At 39.3% G+C, this 18,381-nt stretch overlaps 1 protein-coding gene across 2 annotated transcripts in view; it reads left to right on the top strand.

Moving 5' to 3' along the window:
* Window positions 1-2,951: 2,951 nt before the first annotated feature.
* Window positions 2,952-18,381, top strand: part of LOC140734081 (uncharacterized) — a 47,203-nt gene continuing 31,773 nt past the window's right edge. The window contains exons 1-5 of one of the 2 annotated variants that reach the window (XM_073057663.1): window positions 2,952-3,074; window positions 5,739-5,813; window positions 8,651-8,751; window positions 9,796-9,925; window positions 17,134-17,309. In XM_073057663.1, coding sequence (XP_072913764.1) covers window positions 8,700-8,751; window positions 9,796-9,925; window positions 17,134-17,309 — 358 coding nt within the window. In that variant the 5' untranslated portion in view covers window positions 2,952-3,074; window positions 5,739-5,813; window positions 8,651-8,699. The remainder of the gene's footprint in view (window positions 3,075-5,738; window positions 5,814-8,650; window positions 8,752-9,795; window positions 9,926-17,133; window positions 17,310-18,381) is intronic. The other variant, XM_073057662.1, reaches the window with a different exon arrangement.

An 18,381-nucleotide genomic window follows, 5' to 3' on the forward strand; every position in this document is an offset into this window, starting at 1 on the left:
AATCCAAACCTACTGGGTGCTGCAAGTGAGGAAATCAAGGATCCAATTGTACAAGGAGGTGTTGAGGCCAGGGTCTTGAAGCTTATTGATTAATACTGAAGGGATTGTAATATTGAATGCTGAGCTGTAGTCAATAAGAGCATCCTGATATGTGCACCTTTGCTGACAAGATGTTCCAGGGGGGTTGAGTGAAGAGCAAATGAAATGGCATCTGCTGTGGACCTATTGTGCCAGCAGGCAAATGGAGGCAATGTTTGTGAAACTGATGAGCTCAGTATGAGTGCATGAAGCAGCAGCAGTTCAGTCATTAAATGTATCACAGAAATAGTCAGGGAGCATTACCCTAGGGAAGGCTTGGAACATGGACTGTTCCAAGTAGCAGATAAAAAGGCAAGCATTACTGCGGCCCATGTGGGAGCCCATGGCAACGTGTTGAGTCTGGAGAAGGTGGGAGGAGCCAAAGGAGAAATTGTTGTGGGTAAGAACCAGTTCCACCAGATGGAGAGGGTGGTGGTGGAGGAAACTGGTCGGCTCTGTTGTTGAAAAAGAAGAAGAGGGCTTTAAGGACTTCTTAATGGTATAGAAGTGTTTAGAGACTGGACATCTATAATGAACATGAAGCAATCAGGGCGAGGGAATTGAGAGTTGTTGAGGAGATCAAGAGCATGTGAAGTGTTGCGGATGTAGGTGGAAGGGAGTGAGCCACGTGGGATAAAATGGAGTTGAGCCTAAATGATGAGTGACTCAGGAGCAGGCAGAAACAATGGGCCTACCCAGACAGTCAGGTTTGTGGATCTTGGGTAGAGGATAGAAAAATCAGTGCAGTTAAGGGAACTATGAGGTTGGTGGCAGTGAATGGAGATCACCAGAGTCAGCGAGGTTGGTGATGGTGTCCTGATGGCTCTCGGTGGAGTCCTTTGCAAGGGGTAAGCAAAAGGATGTGTCTGAGACTTGTTGCCTAGGCTCAGCAAGTAGCCTTCAACCTGACGCCGTGAACATTGATTTCTCCAACTTCAGATAATTTTTGTTCTTCCCCTTTCTCGCTTCTTTAATTCCCCACTCTGCCCGCCACATCTTCTCACCTGCCCATCACCTCCGCCTGTGCTCCCTCTTTCCCTTTCTTCCGTGGTCCACTCTGCTCTCCAATCAAATTCCTTCTATCCAGCCCCTAACCTTTTTCATCTATCACCTCCTAGCTCCTTACCTCATTCCTCCCGGCCCCCCACTTCTCCACCCACCTGGCTTCACCTCTCATCTTCTAGTTATACTCCTTCCCCTTCCCCTAGCTTCTGGCTTCGTCCTGCTTTCTTTCTAGTCCTGATGAAGGATCTCTGCCCTGTAAGTTATTCATTTCCCTAGATGTCCTCAGACCTGCAGAGTACCTCCAGCATTTTGTGGGTGCGATGCTCTAGATTTCCAGCATCTGCTTTATTGTTTTTTAGCAAACGGGTAAAGTAGTTGAACTTGTCACACCAGACAGCCAGGCACTCTAGTGCTGTTTGGTTGATGTTGAGCAGGTCAACGTCAGCTAAATCAGGTGAGAGTGGGCAGTTGCGCAGAACGTGTTCAATGTTCTGCACCCTTTTGCCACACTCACAGGATTCGCTGGTCTTTAAACCCCACTTCACCATATTGTCTCCCTGTGGTAAACTATGTATACCTGTCTGGACACGCCCCACACCGCTGACTGCTCCTGTGGCTCCTTCCACAGACCCCGGTATAAAGGCGACTGGGGGCACTGCTCCTCCCTCAGTCATCAACATGGTCGTGCTCCCTTTTTCGCTGTTAATAAAAGCCTATCATTCACTTCCAGTCTCCTAGAGTTATTGATGGTGCATCACTCCCGTCCTATAAACTCCCGCTCTCGCTCTGTTGAGAGCGCACCACATCCGTCTGTCAAGCAGTGGCCCCCGGGGTCTGGCAACATTTCTGTGGGGTCTTGCACTGTGTTGTTTGGTGGGGTTCTGGCTTCTGTTTGTTGCCAGAGGTCAATCCTGTATGTTTGGGGGGATGTTCCGTGCGGTAGTTCCTCCACTGTAGCAAAGCTTTTCCTAGATTTTAGGCGTTTGGAAACTGGCACATGATGGTGTAGTGGGTGCCGTGGGTCCAAGATCTGTTTATCTTTTTCAATTTTTGTTGATGTGTCTCTTCGGATGCTGTAAATGATGTTAGTGGGTGTGGGGCGCAGTGTCCCGTGATTATTCAGCAGGCTTCGTTAAGCAACGGGTCTATTTTCTTCGCATGGCTGATCTGCCCCACACAGGTGCATAGTATTCTGCAGGTGCATAGCAGAGTGCCAGGGCAGTTGATCTAAGTGTGTGAGCATTAGCTCCCGTTTCGTGCCTGCTATTTTTTTTCAAGAGAATTGTAGTGCAACCGTGCTTGTGATCACCTGCTGCAAGAGCGAAATAAACTTAGCTTCAGAAATTGACATTAAAGAATCGAAAATCACCACAGAAGCGTTTTTGAACATTAAGATTTACATATCTAGGATGGGGGCAATATCGTGGCGAGCATTTGGTCCATAATGACAGACGAGGAAGCTCGTTAACTCAGCAACCATTTTATTGTGATAAACACGAAACCGACCGGGCACCATGGCCCAGAGAGTGAACCCGACCAGTCTCACACAGACGGGGGAGAGGTGACCATCACACACCCCGGTTACAGTTAGGGGGACCCATAAATACACAAGCAAGTAACTGTATAGCCCAAGCTAAAATGTAACAGTAAATGAACTGGAACTTCCCACCATATTCCCACAAAAGCATTTTAACACAAAAACAATGAACAGTACTGATTATTAGAAATGCAGGGGCGGGCTGTCGACCACGCCCTCCCAGAGCATCACAATATCATTGTCATTTCTGTTCCACCAAGGAGCCGCCTCCAGGTGCTTTGGAGCAGAGATGAGACTTCTGATTGGTATCCAGGAAATGGGACAGCGGTATTAACAACATGCACGAAGGCGTATCTCTTCACGGAAATGTGCAGCGGGAGGTTATTAATATCTACTCGAGAGTGTGAAAACAGCGGCGGCCCCCGTTTGCCAGAAAGTATCGCTGAATTTAAAGGTAAGGTACAACTCTGGAGTTTAAGGAAGAAGCACGCGTGATGGATTTATTCCAGCCGTGTATAGGGGAAGTTTACACCTTCTGGAGAAATTCAGCGTTTCGTTTTGTTAAGGGAATGGAAAGATAATAAAAGAAACCGCAGTGGTTGTGACAAAAGAATTGTCTCTTGTTCTTTGCTGCTTATTGCTGCTGCAGGGTGAAAGAACATCAGGTAAAAGTAAGTTATATACCCTTTCTTATATTTAAAATACATCCATTAATTTTCAATATCTACTTTCTCGTGTCCTTTTCAATGTCATTAGATTAGCTTCACATGGAAATAATGCTTAGTTCTGAATTTGTTCAGAAATTAAATTATGGAGAATTGACAAGTATAACAAATCGGGACAACACAGTGGTCCCCGCACACCCCACCTCCAATTTTGCCGGCCAACTAAAAGAAAAGAGCTTGGTAAATGTTGTTTAAAGCTTTCCTTCAATATTGCAAACATTTCATAGAGTTTTGGAGTCACACAGCATTGAACCAACTTGGTCCATGTCCTATTCTATCTTCCATGACTGAAGTACTCAAAACAAATTGGCTTGTATTATTATAAAGTGAATTAACAGAGGAAGCAACTGCCCTCCGATCTAACATTTTGTTGTGCAGTTACTTCTGCAACAAAGTAAGTTCTGTTTTGGTCTTGTGCCAACATGTATATGCAACCAAATACAATCTTTGCATCAAACCAGTAAGAGTAATCATTTCCTAAGTGGCCTGGTTGCTCTGTTTGCTAACCCATTATTTTCTGGGGCAGTACATTCATCGTTTTCAACTTTCACCTGTTGCCAGTTCTCTGAAATGTTTACCAGTATTTCCTCTAACAAGTGGCATTTTTTAAAACTCCTTCACATTAAAAGTGTGTGATGCTGTGAAGAGAGAAAATTGTACTAGGAAGCATAGGCTCAAGGATCTTGGGAGGCATGGTAGTGTAGTGGTTAGCACAATGCTTTACCGTATCAGTGACCTGGATTCAAATCCCACTGCTTGGTTTTCCTCCAGGTGCTCCGGTTTCCTGCCACAGTCCAAAGACCTACGTTTGGTAGGTTAATTGGTCATTGTAAATTGTTCTATGATTAGGCTAGGATTAAATCAGGGGATTGCTGGGTGGCATGGTACAAAAAGCCAGTAGGGGCTATTCACACTGTATCTCAATAAATAAATTTCTTGTGTTGCACAAAGGCTACCATTTAAACAGCAGCTGCAAAAAACTCTTTCCCAAGGCAGCAGAGTCACTGGAGTATACTCTTACGATTTAAATATTTCTCACACTGTCACTTCTACATGTTATAATACTTTTGAGATGTTTTAGAATGTAGATAGGAATATGGTTTGGACCTTATTGATCTTGCTAACTATGTACGATGCTATGGATATATAATACTAATCAGTGCTTCTTCAACCTCTAAAGTGTATTCCATAAGAACAAAATGTATTTTGATCATAGCAGTCTCAATTTTACTTGTCTTGATAATAGTTGATAATTAAAATACAAATATCACTTGTTTTAAAACAGTACAACTTAGAATAAACTCTTCTTGAGCTTCTAGCCGGGTACAGGTATCGATTATAACTGATACTTGAATGTCAAAGTCTGCCATCTTCAGGGATCCCTGTACCTGGCTAGAAACTGCAGAAGAGTTTATTCATTATATATACTGGGAAAGCACTGTAAAAATAGTTTTTAAAAATGCTGAGGTAATTCCTGTTAATGATGGAAAAAGGAGAAAAGAACAGCACATACAGGATATCTGAAGTAAAAGCATAAAGTGCTGGAAATACTCAATAGATGGCAACATCTGAGATAGAGTTCACATCAATGGCCTTTCATCAAAATGAAGCAAACTTGGAGAGCAAACATTTTTTGCTGAGAAGGGAATGAGTGGAGATAGCTAAGGGGATGTCGATGATGGATGGTAGCTTGCTATCGCTAAATTATTTTAGTTTTTTTTTTGATTGACATTCAACTTAGAAGCAACTTTCTTTGGGTGAATACCAAGAGGTATCATCGACGGGAACAATTATCAGTGACAGGACCAGGGAAAGAGTGTCAAGGAGAGAGACAAAAAAAAACACAAGTGAGAAAGGGAAAAATATTGGTAATGGAAGAGTAACTAAAGGCCATAATAGCCTGATTAACCGTACATGAGATAAAATTCAGAGGAGAGAGAGAGAGTGAAAAATATAGACACACTGATCGAGTATATGAAGGTCCTCCTTCACTTCACATAAATTCAAAAGATTATCAATTGTTTACCAATGGCCTAAATATTGTCACAGCCCTATAATGCAGTTATCAAAATACATAAGTATAACTAAAATTTATAAAGTAGAGGAATGAAAGTGTAACAAAATGTAAACTAATCAGCAGGATCAAAACAAAACATTTTCCTCTAGCATCAATAACATCTATTGAAATGGAGAAAAATATAAAGTCAGATGACAGAGAATGCAACTGTGGTTTTATTTGGAAATGGTGATGAATGTATCAGGTGTCTTTTGGTGAAGAACTTGATAGTGTAAGTCCATTCATTTTTAGAAATTATTTGTCAATCTTTGTGGCATTTTAGAGCATTTTATAAGTCTGCTTTTCAAGTAAAAAGCTATTTTTGGTTTATGTTCAGAATCTAGATATAGAAAATATGGAATCGAGTACAAGTACAGATTTCAATACATCGATATAACTTTGAAGCAATCAGGTGAACACCTCTTTTAAAATAGCAGACACAATCCTTGTGGAAAACAGTATTGACATGGACCTTTCCATTTACCAGCTCTTGGTCCATAGCCTCTTGATAAATACATCTGAAATGTTATGAGAGTTCCTATCTCCATCGCTATCAGCCAGTGTGTGTTTCTGTTCCCAGTCATTCTACCTTTAAATCCCATATCTTAATCCTAAGCACTGTGGTTTCAAATGTGTTTGATCTGAAGAAAGGTTTCTTACTACCAGGGCCTTTAATAATTCCATCTTCTTCATTCAGGACCCTTTTCAGCTTCCTTGGCTCCAATCTCTCTTCATAAGTACATTCTGATTAATTTCCTTTTAACGTTCCAGTGAATCTCCTCTATACCCACTCCCGTGCATTCACTACCTTCTACAGTGTGGTGACCAAAACATAGTTCTCCACCTCTGCCCTAACCATGAGGTACTAAAGTGTACATTACATTGCCTATATTATGCCGCTGCTGTTTAGGGCAGCAATGAAGTTCCTCCATCTGTCTGTCCTTTGCCATGTAGGAGGAATTTTCATTGCTGTTTCCATAACAATTTTTTGATCAGTCAAAGTTATTAGCCCTGAGTTGAACCCCCAAAACTGTAGGACCAGTGAACTACCCTTATTTAGGTTTCTACTCTTTGACCTGTTGGCAAGAGTGACCCTATCAAAATCCAAAGCAAGGCCCTGACTCTAGCCAACAAAGCTCTCCAGGTCTTTGAGGCATGCAAAGCTCAAAACCATAACAAGGTTATGTCCTCTTGGAGGATTGCCAGTATAACATTTTACATCTTTGTTTTTAGTTGAATACTAAAATATCTCAGTTTCTTTAACATGGTCAATGCTCATTTTAGGCCCCACCAGAAAGTGCTGGATATAAAATTGATTGGATGTGAAATTTATCCAAATTTGTTCGGGAAGTTGTTTTCCACAATAGCATTAGGAGCAAAACTCTCTGTAGCCAGAAATACTGATGTGCAAATGCAAATTTTGTTGGTTAGCTGAGCTTCTTTCTGATAACATTTACTCTGTTATAACTTTGAAAACAAACTAAACATAGCTTTCAAGATAAGAATAAATGCAAATGTTGCAACACAGCATCACTAAATCAGTGGCTCTTTCCATCCACCATTGTGTATCTATTTAAATTATGACAGTCTCACTGTGATGTATAAAATACATTTCTTCATCATCCTTCCCTATTTTAGTTCCAGAACCTGCCAGTCTAATTGTAAATGAAGTTCCACATTTACCTTAAATGTGGTCCTGTTTTTTTGAAAAAAAGAATTTGTAATAGAAGAAAAAAAATTTTCAGTATGTTTTTGAAGTTCATAAAAATACTTGATCATTTGAATTTTACAGATTGTACTTAAAGTACATACTTTTGTCGAGTTAGGAAGCAGTGGGTTGATCAGGCATGGTGTAAAGAAAGCCATGGATAAAAATCTACAATTTAAATTCTCAGAAATGATCAGCTCATCTTCTTTTGGCTTCATTTATGTGTAACTAACACTGGGAAAATATATTAAGTATTTCTGGACAAAGCAACTTGCCAACTACCAATTAGATTAATGATACATATTTTGGATATGTGCAACTGGATCCTCAATTTCCTCACTTGCAGACCCTAGTCAGGTCAGATTGGCAACAGCATCTCCTCCATAAACTTCATCAATACAGGTGCTTTACACTTGTTACTGTGTGGCTAAGCACAGTTCCAATGTCATATCTAAGTTTGCTGATGATACTACTGATGTCATAGGCCAAATCAAAGGTGGTGATAGATCAGCACGTAGGAGAAAGATTGAGAATCTGGCTGAGTGGTGCCCCAGTAACAGCTTCTTACTTAATGTCAGCAAGACCAAGGAGCTGATTATTGACTTCTGGAAGAGGACACCCGGAAGTCTGTGAGCCAGTACTCATTAGGGGATCAGAGGGGAGAGGGTCAGCAACTTTAAATTCCTCAGCATTAACATTTCAGAGAACCTGTCCTGGAGCATTGTCACAAGAAAACAGTATCTATCATCAGGGACCTCCACCACCCAGGCCATACTTCTTGCTGCTGTCATCAGGAAGAAGGCACAGAAGCTTCAGGACTCTCACCATTAGGTTCAGGAACAGTCAATACCCCTCGACAATAAGTCTCTTGAACCAGAGGGGATAACTTCACTCAACTTCACTTGCCCTATCACTGAACTATTCCCACAATCTATGGAGTCACTTTCAAGTGCTCTTCATCTCATGTTTTCAATATTTATTGCCTTTTTTGTCTTTTTGTATTTGTACAGTTTATTGTCTTTTGCACACTGGTTGTCTGCTCTGTGGGTGCAGTCTTTCATTGATTCTATTATGGTTATTGGATTGATTGAGTGTACACGCAAGAAAATGAATCTCGGGGTTGTATATGTAACCTATATGTACTCGGATTAAAAAATTTACTTTGAACTTTAAAGTTTGAATTTACATTGGAGCATGTTTAACAGAACATTGGTGCTTGTTTGAATTAATACCTGCCATAGCCACGTGATTCTGTAACTGCTGAATCCATAATAATTACCATTCTTAAAAAAAAAGTAAAATCGAATTCTGCAAATTTATGCAACATGAACCAGTCTACATTATATTCATATATAATTTAATTTGCATGTTTCAAACATCATTGGTGCTTAGATACTCTGACTTAAATAGTCCACAGAAAAACTGGAGAGGATCTCGTGAAATAAGTTCAAATTGCTTCCTAGTTTTCCATCTCCTGTAGTTTTGTACTGTAAAACTTCAAATGCAAACCCCAACAATTATTTCCCTCATTCATTCCAAAGGCTTTAAGATGTCAATGAAGAACAGTCGGCTTTATGGGACATTAGCAGGATGATTAAATCAGTGGTTTGGATACTGATATTCATGAATCTCTGCTTAAATGGTAAGTTTGAATTGATCATATTATTTTAATAATTCAACTTCTGCTAAACTAAAGGGCAATCATACTGTTCAATGTTTCGTATTTGTTTTCAGTGTTCAAAGCCCCGAATTTGCCTTTTCTTCTTTGCCTCTGGTGTTTCATGTTCGTTCCAGACTAGTATTTTCAGTCTGAGATATTCATCCCTGATCATTTGAAAGCTGCTTAAAGTGTGTTTTAAAAAGATGGAGACACGAAAGACACGGGTACCTGCATACTTTCCACAATTGCTATCTTGAGTTTCTGGTTGCTATCTACTTTGACTCATCTCCTCATTTCTTTACTGACCTGTTTGTCCTTGGCCTCGTCCACTGCCAGGGTGAGGCCAATCACAAAGTATAGGGACAGCACCTTATATTCCACCTGGGTAGTCTACAAACCAAAGGTATGATCACTGAACTTGCCAATTCAGATAACCTGCACCCCTCTGCCCCTTCTCTCTCCTTCTGTTCCACTCGGGTCCACTCGCATAACATCACTCCACTAAACCCTTTCACTCTACAACCCCTTATAACCTTCCTCTTTCCTCTTCTCTAGCTGGTTTCATCTACCTATCGTCCACACACTCAACCCTCTGTGTCTCCTATCTCCTTCCCCTGTTGTTCCCATCTGCCCACCATCGATTCCTTGTCTGGTTCCACTTATCACCTACCTATCTTATCAAATCCCATAATCTGCAGTCCTCTGTTGGCTCCACTTACCATTTCCAGTCTCTGTCACTATCTTCACGTCTTCTTGGCTTCATCAGCTCATTAACTATTCCTCACCTAGATCCACCTATCACTTGCCAGCTGTTGCTTCCCTCCCACTCCCTGCTCTCTCCTCTTTATACTCCTTGATTCAGGCTCTTGACTTGAAACATCACCCATATCTTTGTCTCCACAGATGCTGCCTGGCTCGATGAGTTCCTTCAGCAGTTTTTTTTGTGCTTTGTGGTAAAATTTTGCGTACTGTGAAATATGCATTGACTTTTTGTATTGACAATCTTATAATGCATTTACTCTTTAGTTTTCAGTCAGCTGGAAGCGCCACAGAATGTGAAGTTAATTTCAGAAAACTTTAGGTATATTGTCACGTGGAAACCAGGAGCTGAGTCACCCCCAGACACACGATACACAGTTGAGGCCTGCAACTTGAAGTAAGCATCAGTTTCTATATTGAATTTTAGAACTAATCTGGTGAATGCTTTACATTTTCTTAGATGGTCGATGCCGGTGTAGGCTTCAGTGCTAAAGCACTTCTTGCCCATCTGTGTTTGCCCTTGAAGTTGCTGGTGAGATTTAAATTGTGTCGCTCATTTAGTTATAAGATTACAAGAGGTTTCGATAGTGTGGACAGCAGGTATCTTTCACCCAGTGTTGAAATAGTAGAGGGAAAGCATTTGGATGAGAGTACATATGTTCCAAAGAGATGTGTGGGACAAGTTGTTGTGTTTTTTTTTAGATAGAGTGGTAGGTGCCTGTAATACACTACCAGGGGTTGTAGTGGGGGCAAATACAGTGAGGCATTTAAGAGGACCTTCGGCACATATGCGGAGAATAAAGAATTATGGACGTGTAGGCAGAAGGAATTACTTAGCTAGGCATTTAATTACTAGTTTAATTAGTTTGACACAGCATTGTGGGTTGAAGGGCCTCTTCCTATTCTGTACTGTTCTATCTTGTGGAGAAGAGAACCAGAATCAAGTTTAATATCACTGGCATAATTTGTGAAATTTGTTAACCTTGCTGCAGCAGTACAGTGCAATATATGATAAATATATTTTTAAATGAACTACAGTAAGTATATATGTATATTACATTGTTAAATTAAAATAAGTAGTGTAAAAACATAAATTAAAAAAGCAGTAATGTGTTTGTTCATGGGTTCAATGTCCATTTATAAATTGGATGGCAGGGGGGCAGAAGCTGTTTCTGAATCACTGAGTGTGTGCCTTCAGGCTTCTGTACCTAAAACATGAGTTGAGGCTGTATTGCTAAATAAACTAAAGGAACAGTTGTAATTCTTCATATAGGTATGGAACATAAAGCCCAATATGTGCCATTGGTGAATAAGTTAGTGTTAGTCTCTGTAGTTGGGTTGCTGAACAATACCACAACACATTTTCTGCTTCTCTTCTGCATTGTAAATATTCAACATGCCAGCTTTTATGTGCCTCTGGTGTTCCATTATCCTTTCTGGAACTTTGATGCTCATCCTGATCATATTCAACCAAGAAGGCAAAAAAAAGGCTCAAAAGATATATATAGAGCAAAAAAATATAGGTGAAGGGAGTTATTCCTGGCGGTCCTCAGCAATTACACCATCATTTGGTGACAGTAATGACAGCAAGCTCAATAAAGTCTCCATCAGACAAATATAAATGAGGACATTTCCTTCTCATTAATACTTGCCACCTTCCTTGGCCAGTGTCTCGCTCCTTCTCCATAACAACATTTGGAATGAGAAAGGACATTGAATGCACAGTGGTTGAGGGATTTGAATGTACAATACCATGTGGCTTGTAACTCCACCACTTATCTAATTGAAAGATCCCTGAAGGGGAAGGTGGCCATACTGCGCTCTGTGTCTCATCCTGAGAGAAAAAGGACAAAGAATAAAACTACCTGGTCTTTCTATCATTTGGCTTTGTGTGAGAGATGCATGTCTTTGGCATTAGGTTCAATAGGTACATTTAATGTCAGAGAAATGTATACAATAAACATCCTGAATTTTTTTATCTTCACAAAGACCCATGAAAACAGATGAGTGCCCCAAAGAATAAATAACAGTTAAATGTTAGAACCCCAAAGACCACCCCTAGCTCCCCCCTCCCACTCACAAGGCAAGGCAACGTCCCCCCTCTCCCACCAGCAAAAAGCATTGGGATCTCCCACTGAGCACTCAAGCATGCAGCAAAGCATCAGCAAAGACACAGACTTGCAGTAACCCAAAGACTACTCGTTCACCTGGTAATGCGACATACCACAGGCTCTCTCTCTCCCTAAAATGGGAAAAAGTGACAGGTGCTGCACAATTCTTGTGGACAAAGCACCATTTGTACCACCAAACACAGTCTCCATTATGTTGTGTTGCTAATACAATAGACTCAGGACAGAGTTTACAGCTCAAAACTGAGAATCCCTGAAGCAAGGCAGGCCAGTAACGATAAATTAGAAGTATAAAATCAGAATTTGAAATCTCATGGCTTGGTGTCTCCCTCAGTATCAAAGCAGAGGTTCAGCTCTGGTTCAGTCAGAAATACATAAGAGAGTACTGAGAGTAGCTCCAGGCAAAACAGAAAATAAAGTTCAGACCCAGTGATACTGCAACACAAATCTACGTGAATATTGAAAAACTTCTATCAGACAGAAGTTCCGTTCTCAATCAGCAGCAAAGTGTTGGGTGATGGCATGGACAGAGATGTCCGCACCAATAACTAACATGTTCAGCTTGGACCTCTCAAGGAATAAAAAACAGAAAACCACGTGCCACAGTAGGTAGTGGTTACAATGATGCAGTTACAGCTCAGGCCACCAGAGTTTGGAGTTCATTTCTGGAGTCCTCTGAAAGGATATTTATACATTCCGATCTGTGTGAGTTTGTCTTTCCTCCAGAAGCTCCGGTTCATTCCCGTAGTCCAAAGACCTACCAGTTAATTGGTCATTGTAAATTGTCCCGTGATTAAACTCGGTTAAAATTGGTCGGCAGGGCTCGAAAGGTTGGAGGTGCCTATTCCATGCTCAATAAATAAATTCTGTAAACATTCAGTACACTATGCAACATCCATAGTAACAGAAACAGTTGATGTTTCAAGACAAAGACCATCAATAATACTGAAAATGAACATTTTCAGGTAAATGAAAATTAAAAAAAGCAGATGCTGGAAAATTAAGATCTAAAAAAAAGAAACAGCTATTAATATTGAGCAGGTCAGGCTTCTGCCTATTGTGAGAGAAGCAAGATAAAATATCAGGTCAAAGTCCTCTGTCAGAGCAACCTGAACACTAGCTTTGTTTCTCTTTCCACAACCCATGTCTGCACAGCAAGATCTAGACAGCATGCAGACATGGTGTGGTAGGTGGCAAGCAACATTTTGCCAAATAATGTCAACCTCCACAAAAAAGAGAGTCTAACCACTCAACATTCAATTGCATGTACTCACTGAGTCTTCTGCCATCCCTTTTGAACTTAACTCAACTAGACCAGCCAAATATGGTATGTACTAAAGCTTCAAGAACACGATTTAGGCACAGTATCCTGTGCTAAGTTACCCACCTCCTCATTTCCCAAACCTTTGCACCATAAAACAATCTGCAAATCTGGTGTGTGATGGAAAATTTACAACTTTCCTGGATAAGTACAGCTCAATAACATTTGGGAAGCTTGATGTAAAAGGGTAATTTTCATGGAATTTATACCCATAACAATCTGTCACTTTTTATGTGAGGGAGGAGTTGGGTTTGAGAGTTCTGTTTCTTTTTCATGTGGAGAAGGGGTGTTGATGACTTTTCTTTCAACATCTTCCATGGTTTTTCTGTATTCCATGGCTACCTGGAGAAGACAGATCTTAGTTGCATCCTGCGTACATACTTCGATAATAAAATAAACTTTTTGACAAAAAACTTGACCTTCACTATGAACTTGAACTCGCAATACAGCATCAAGCAACCAGTGGAATGGTATCCCATCCTACACCCTGAATATTCAGTTCCCCATCATGGGTAGCTGAATTATGTATCCTGTGTAAAATACCCTTGCCCAGACTACCCCAGTAGCAACTTTCAAATTAATGACCTCCATCACCAACAAGGACAAATGCTTCCTGTGCAAGAGAACATGCCACCTATAAGTCTTGTCCAGTTTCCACAGCATCCTAACTTGGAAAGGGATAGTCTTTCCTCCATTTTATCAATACTGTAAAATACATACTTTTGTGTGTCATTGTGCCTGTCATTTACAAGTTTGGGCCTCTTGCCCAATGCTACGGAGATATTCTTACCCAATGGCAGAACCCTGGGTGTGTAATTGAATAGAAACATCTATGGGTATAGGTATGTGGTTCCTAAAAAGTGACAACACAGTTAGACGGCAGAAAAAAGGTGTACGGTATTCTTCCATTCATTAACTGTGGGGTGGAGTACAAGAGTTGAGATGTCTTATTACTCTTGTTGAAACCAGTGGTTAGATGGCACTTGGAGTATTGTATGTAGTTCTGGTCACCACATTATAGGAAGGATGTGATTAAGCTAGAGAGGATGCAATAAAGATTCACATGGATGTTGCCTAGAGTGGAGGACTTGAGTGGTAAGGAAAGATTAGATAGAATGGGGCTAAGCAGAAGAGGCTGAAGGGTGAATTTGAAGGAGTTTATAAACTTACGAGGGTGTATATGGGGTATATTGTAGCCTTTTTCCCAGGGTAGGGAGTCTAAAACTAGAGGTTTAAGGTTAGAGGGGAAAGATTCAAAGGAGATCTGAGGCAAGTTTTTCACTCAGAGGATGGCAGGTATATCGATTGAGCTTGTAGCAGGAGCAGTAGAAGCAGGTGTGTTTACAGTGTTTGAAGGATGTTTAGACAGGTTCATGGAAAAGAAAGGTTTAAAAACAAATAGGCAAATGGGACTAACTTAGATAGACATCTTGGTCTGTGTGGAGGAGGGCTAAACGCTTGTTTCCATGTTGGATTGTTCTATTACTCTATATGACTTTATATTAGGGCTTAAGTGGGGATCTATAAGTGCTTATTCAATACAATCTGCTATCTTATCACGCTTTACCTGAATGAGACCACAGGAGTGTGATAAGATTCTGTAAATGGCTGAAACAAAATACTCATGCCTGTATTGTTTTGTAAACATTCAATGATGTATTTAAATGAATTTGTTATAAATAATCATTCTGATAACTTTGCACCAGTCTCTTTCATTTAAATGAAAATTGGTCAGTTTACTGTTTGTAGATTTTATGTGAATCTTTTTGGCAATCTGTACACAGAAATCTTTTTTCTTTTTAAATCTTTTTATTAATTTTTAAGCAAACATAAATGAAACATGAATACAAAGAGTTTGAGAGTACATAGTTAATAGTTTAAGTAGGCATTCAAATATATAATAATCAATATATATAACCTCCCAAACTCATAGTATTTATGAACAAAAGAAATTTAAAAAAAAAACCCCAAAAAAGAAGAAAAAACACTAACCAACATGGGCCATTGCATACTGTCAAATATATACAGTAGTGCCAATAACTCCAAACCTCCATCCAAATAATTAAAGATAATAAAAGTGAGGTTTAGGAAAAGACAATTTAACTCATATGAAAATGTTGAATAAATTGTCTCCAAGTTTCTTCAAATTTAATTGAAGGATCAAAAATAACACTTCTAATTTTTTCTAAGCTCAAACAAGAGATAGTTTGAGAAAACCATTGAAATATAGTTGGAGGATTAATTTCTTTCCAATTCAATAAAATAGATCTTCTAGCCATTAATGTAACAAATGCAATCATTCGTTGAGATGAGGAGGATAAACGACTATTATCCGCCATCGGTAAACCGAAAATTGCAGTAATAGGATGTGGTTGGAAATTGATATTCAGAACTATTGAAATAATACTGAAAATATCTTTCCAATAATTTTGCAAACGAGGGCAAGACCAAAACATATAGGTCAATGAAGCAACATCAGAATGACATCTGTCACAGGTTGGATTAACATAAGAATAAAATCGAGCAAGTTTATCCTTAGACATATGAGCTCTATGTACAACCTTAAATTGTATTAGGGCATGTTTAGCACAAATAGAAGACGAATTGACTAATAGTAAAATTTTCTCCCACTGCTCAGTGGATATAAGACAATGAAGTTCTTTTTCCCATTCCTTCTTAATTTTTTCTGATACTTCTGGCTGTATTTTCATGATCATATTATAAATGACAGCTACTAAACCCTTCTGACAAGGATTCAGAGCTAAAATTCTTTCCGTAATGTCCAATGGACATAGTTTCGGAAAAGACTAACTCATTATACAAAAAATTTCTAACTTGCAAATATCTAAAAAAATGAGTTTTAGGTAAATTATATTTATTAGATAGCTGTTCAAAGGACATAAAGCTATCAACCAAAAACAAATCACAAAAACATGTTATACCTTTTGTTTTCCATAAAAGAAAAGCTTGATCCATAAAAGAGGGCCGAAAAAAAAAGTTAGATATTATAGGGCTTGATAAGATGAACTTATTCAAACCAAAAAATTTACGAAATTGAAACCAAATTCACAATGTATGTTTGACTATAGGATTAGTTATTTGTTTATTCAATTTAGATAAAGAAAAAGGAAGTGAAAATCCTAAAATTGAAAACAATGAAAAGTCTTGTACAGATTTACCTTCCAAATTTACCCATTGTGGGCAAGCTGCTATAGTTGATACTTGTGTCCAAAATATTAAATATCGTATATTAACTGCCCAATAGTAAAATCTCAAGTTTGGCAAAGCCAAACCGCCCTCCTTCTTAGGCTTCTGTAAATATTTTTTACCTAGTCTAGGATTTTTATTCTGCCACAGATAAGAAGATATTTTGGAGTCAATAATATCAAAAAAAGATTTAGGTATAAAAATTGGTAATGCTTGAAATAAATATAAGAATTTGGGTAATACCATCATCTTAATAGCATTAATTCGACCAACCAATGACAAAGATAATGGAGACAACCTGGTAGCAAGTGGCTTAATTTGGACAATTAAAGGTAAAAAATTTACTTTAAATAAATCTTTGTTTTTTAGTAATTTTAATACCCAAATAAGTAAAATAATCTGTAACAACTTTAAATGGTAAATGTTTATAAATTGGAACTTGCATATTTAATGGAAATAATTCACTCTTATTAAAATTCAATTTATAACCAGAAAAGTTACTAAACTGAGCAAGCAAGGACGAAATAGCAGGAATAGATCTCTCAGGGTCGGATATGTGTAGTAACAAATCATCAGCATATAATGATAACTTATACGTCCCCTCCCCACGAGTAATACCCAAAATATTAGGTGATTCACGAATGACTATAGCCAAAGGTTCCAAAACAATGTCAAATAGTAAAGGACTTAAAGGACAGCCTTGCCTTGTACCACAAAATAACTGAAAAAAAGGAGATCTTTGATTATTGGTAAAGACCGAAGCCAAGGGTTTATAGTATATTAATTTAATCCATGATATAAATTTTGAACTAAAATTAAAATGCTGCTACGTGTTAAATAAATATGGCCATTCAACTCTATCAAGTGCTTTTTCCACAGAAATCTTAAGTGGTTCTGATGCATTGCAGTATGATTCACTCATTTACTCTTTTATTTTGTTTAAAACAGTGCTAAAGGGATATTCACTCCAGTGAAGAAATGCACCAACATTACAAAACTGTCGTGTGACCTATCACAGAGGTTCAGGTCTTTTTCCAGCCTTTACTGGGTTCGTGTTAAGAGTGTCACAAACCAGACTGAATCTACGTGGACGGAATCGAATGAGCTTCTGCCCAACCGTGACAGTGAGTGCACAACCATCTTGCTTTTGGCTCTGATAATTTAGCAAAGGCTCCATACCATCAATTTTGATTCCAAGAAATGGTTCCTTAGTTGGGACACACACAAAATGCCTCGGCCCAAATCGTTGACAGTGTTTCTCCTATAGATGCTGCCTGGCCTGCTGTGTTCCACCAGCATTATGTGTGTGTTGCTTGAATTTCCAGTATCTGCAGATTTCCTCGTGTTTCCTCCTTAGTTGGGAGCGCTCTTACTCCTCAGTCGGGTGAGGACAGTTTGCATCGAACTGCAGAGACCAGAGCATGCTGTTTAGGTTGATATTCCTTGCAGCACTTAAGGTTGCACTTTGGAAGAGGGTTAAGCATGTTCTTTTGTAGTGGATGTAATAGAGTCAAGGGCATCGTTTTAAAGAAGAATGAAATAGGGTAGGAATTGCATGCTAACTATCAGTTTCATAATAGAGCAGGGGTTCCCAAACTGGGGTCCACAAACCCCTCAGTTAGTGGTAAGGGTCGATGGTATAAAAAAGGTTGGGAACCCCTTCAATAGAGGATTAGATTCAAATTAATTTTAGCTAATGAAAGATTCTAGACAAATGACTGGAGCTTTCAATATAATTACGTAATAAATAGTGACGTCACCAACAGCCAGCTTGGCTCAGTGGAAGTTTGGGCTTCCTGAGCACAAGCCTGTCTCTGTGGTTATGGACCAGCCCCTAGATACCTGAAGCCCCCATCAGTGTTAAAGTGACTGTGACTGTGACTGTGGAGACTTCTGTGTATTTCCCAAATCGCAACCTGCACAGGCTAAACTATGCTCTATGGGAAGAAGCAGATGCTGAATGAGTTAAATCAGTAGGTTTAAGTGTCTTATTTTAAGTATGTTTGAGTGTTCCTTAGTCGTTTTAATTTTTTAATGTGTTGTTTTGGGTTATAGGAGATGATTTGATCTATGGTCTAAGGACAGGTGGAATCTCAGGGTCTGCCTGGCTTCAAGATCAGCATTATCATTGCCAGCCTTAAAGAGGGTGGGAGAGTTCCATTCCGATAAGATTCGTCATACATATTTAAGAGTGGG

The sequence above is a fragment of the Hemitrygon akajei genome, chromosome 10 (assembly GCF_048418815.1).
Source record: "Hemitrygon akajei chromosome 10, sHemAka1.3, whole genome shotgun sequence".
NCBI lineage: Eukaryota > Metazoa > Chordata > Chondrichthyes > Myliobatiformes > Dasyatidae > Hemitrygon > Hemitrygon akajei.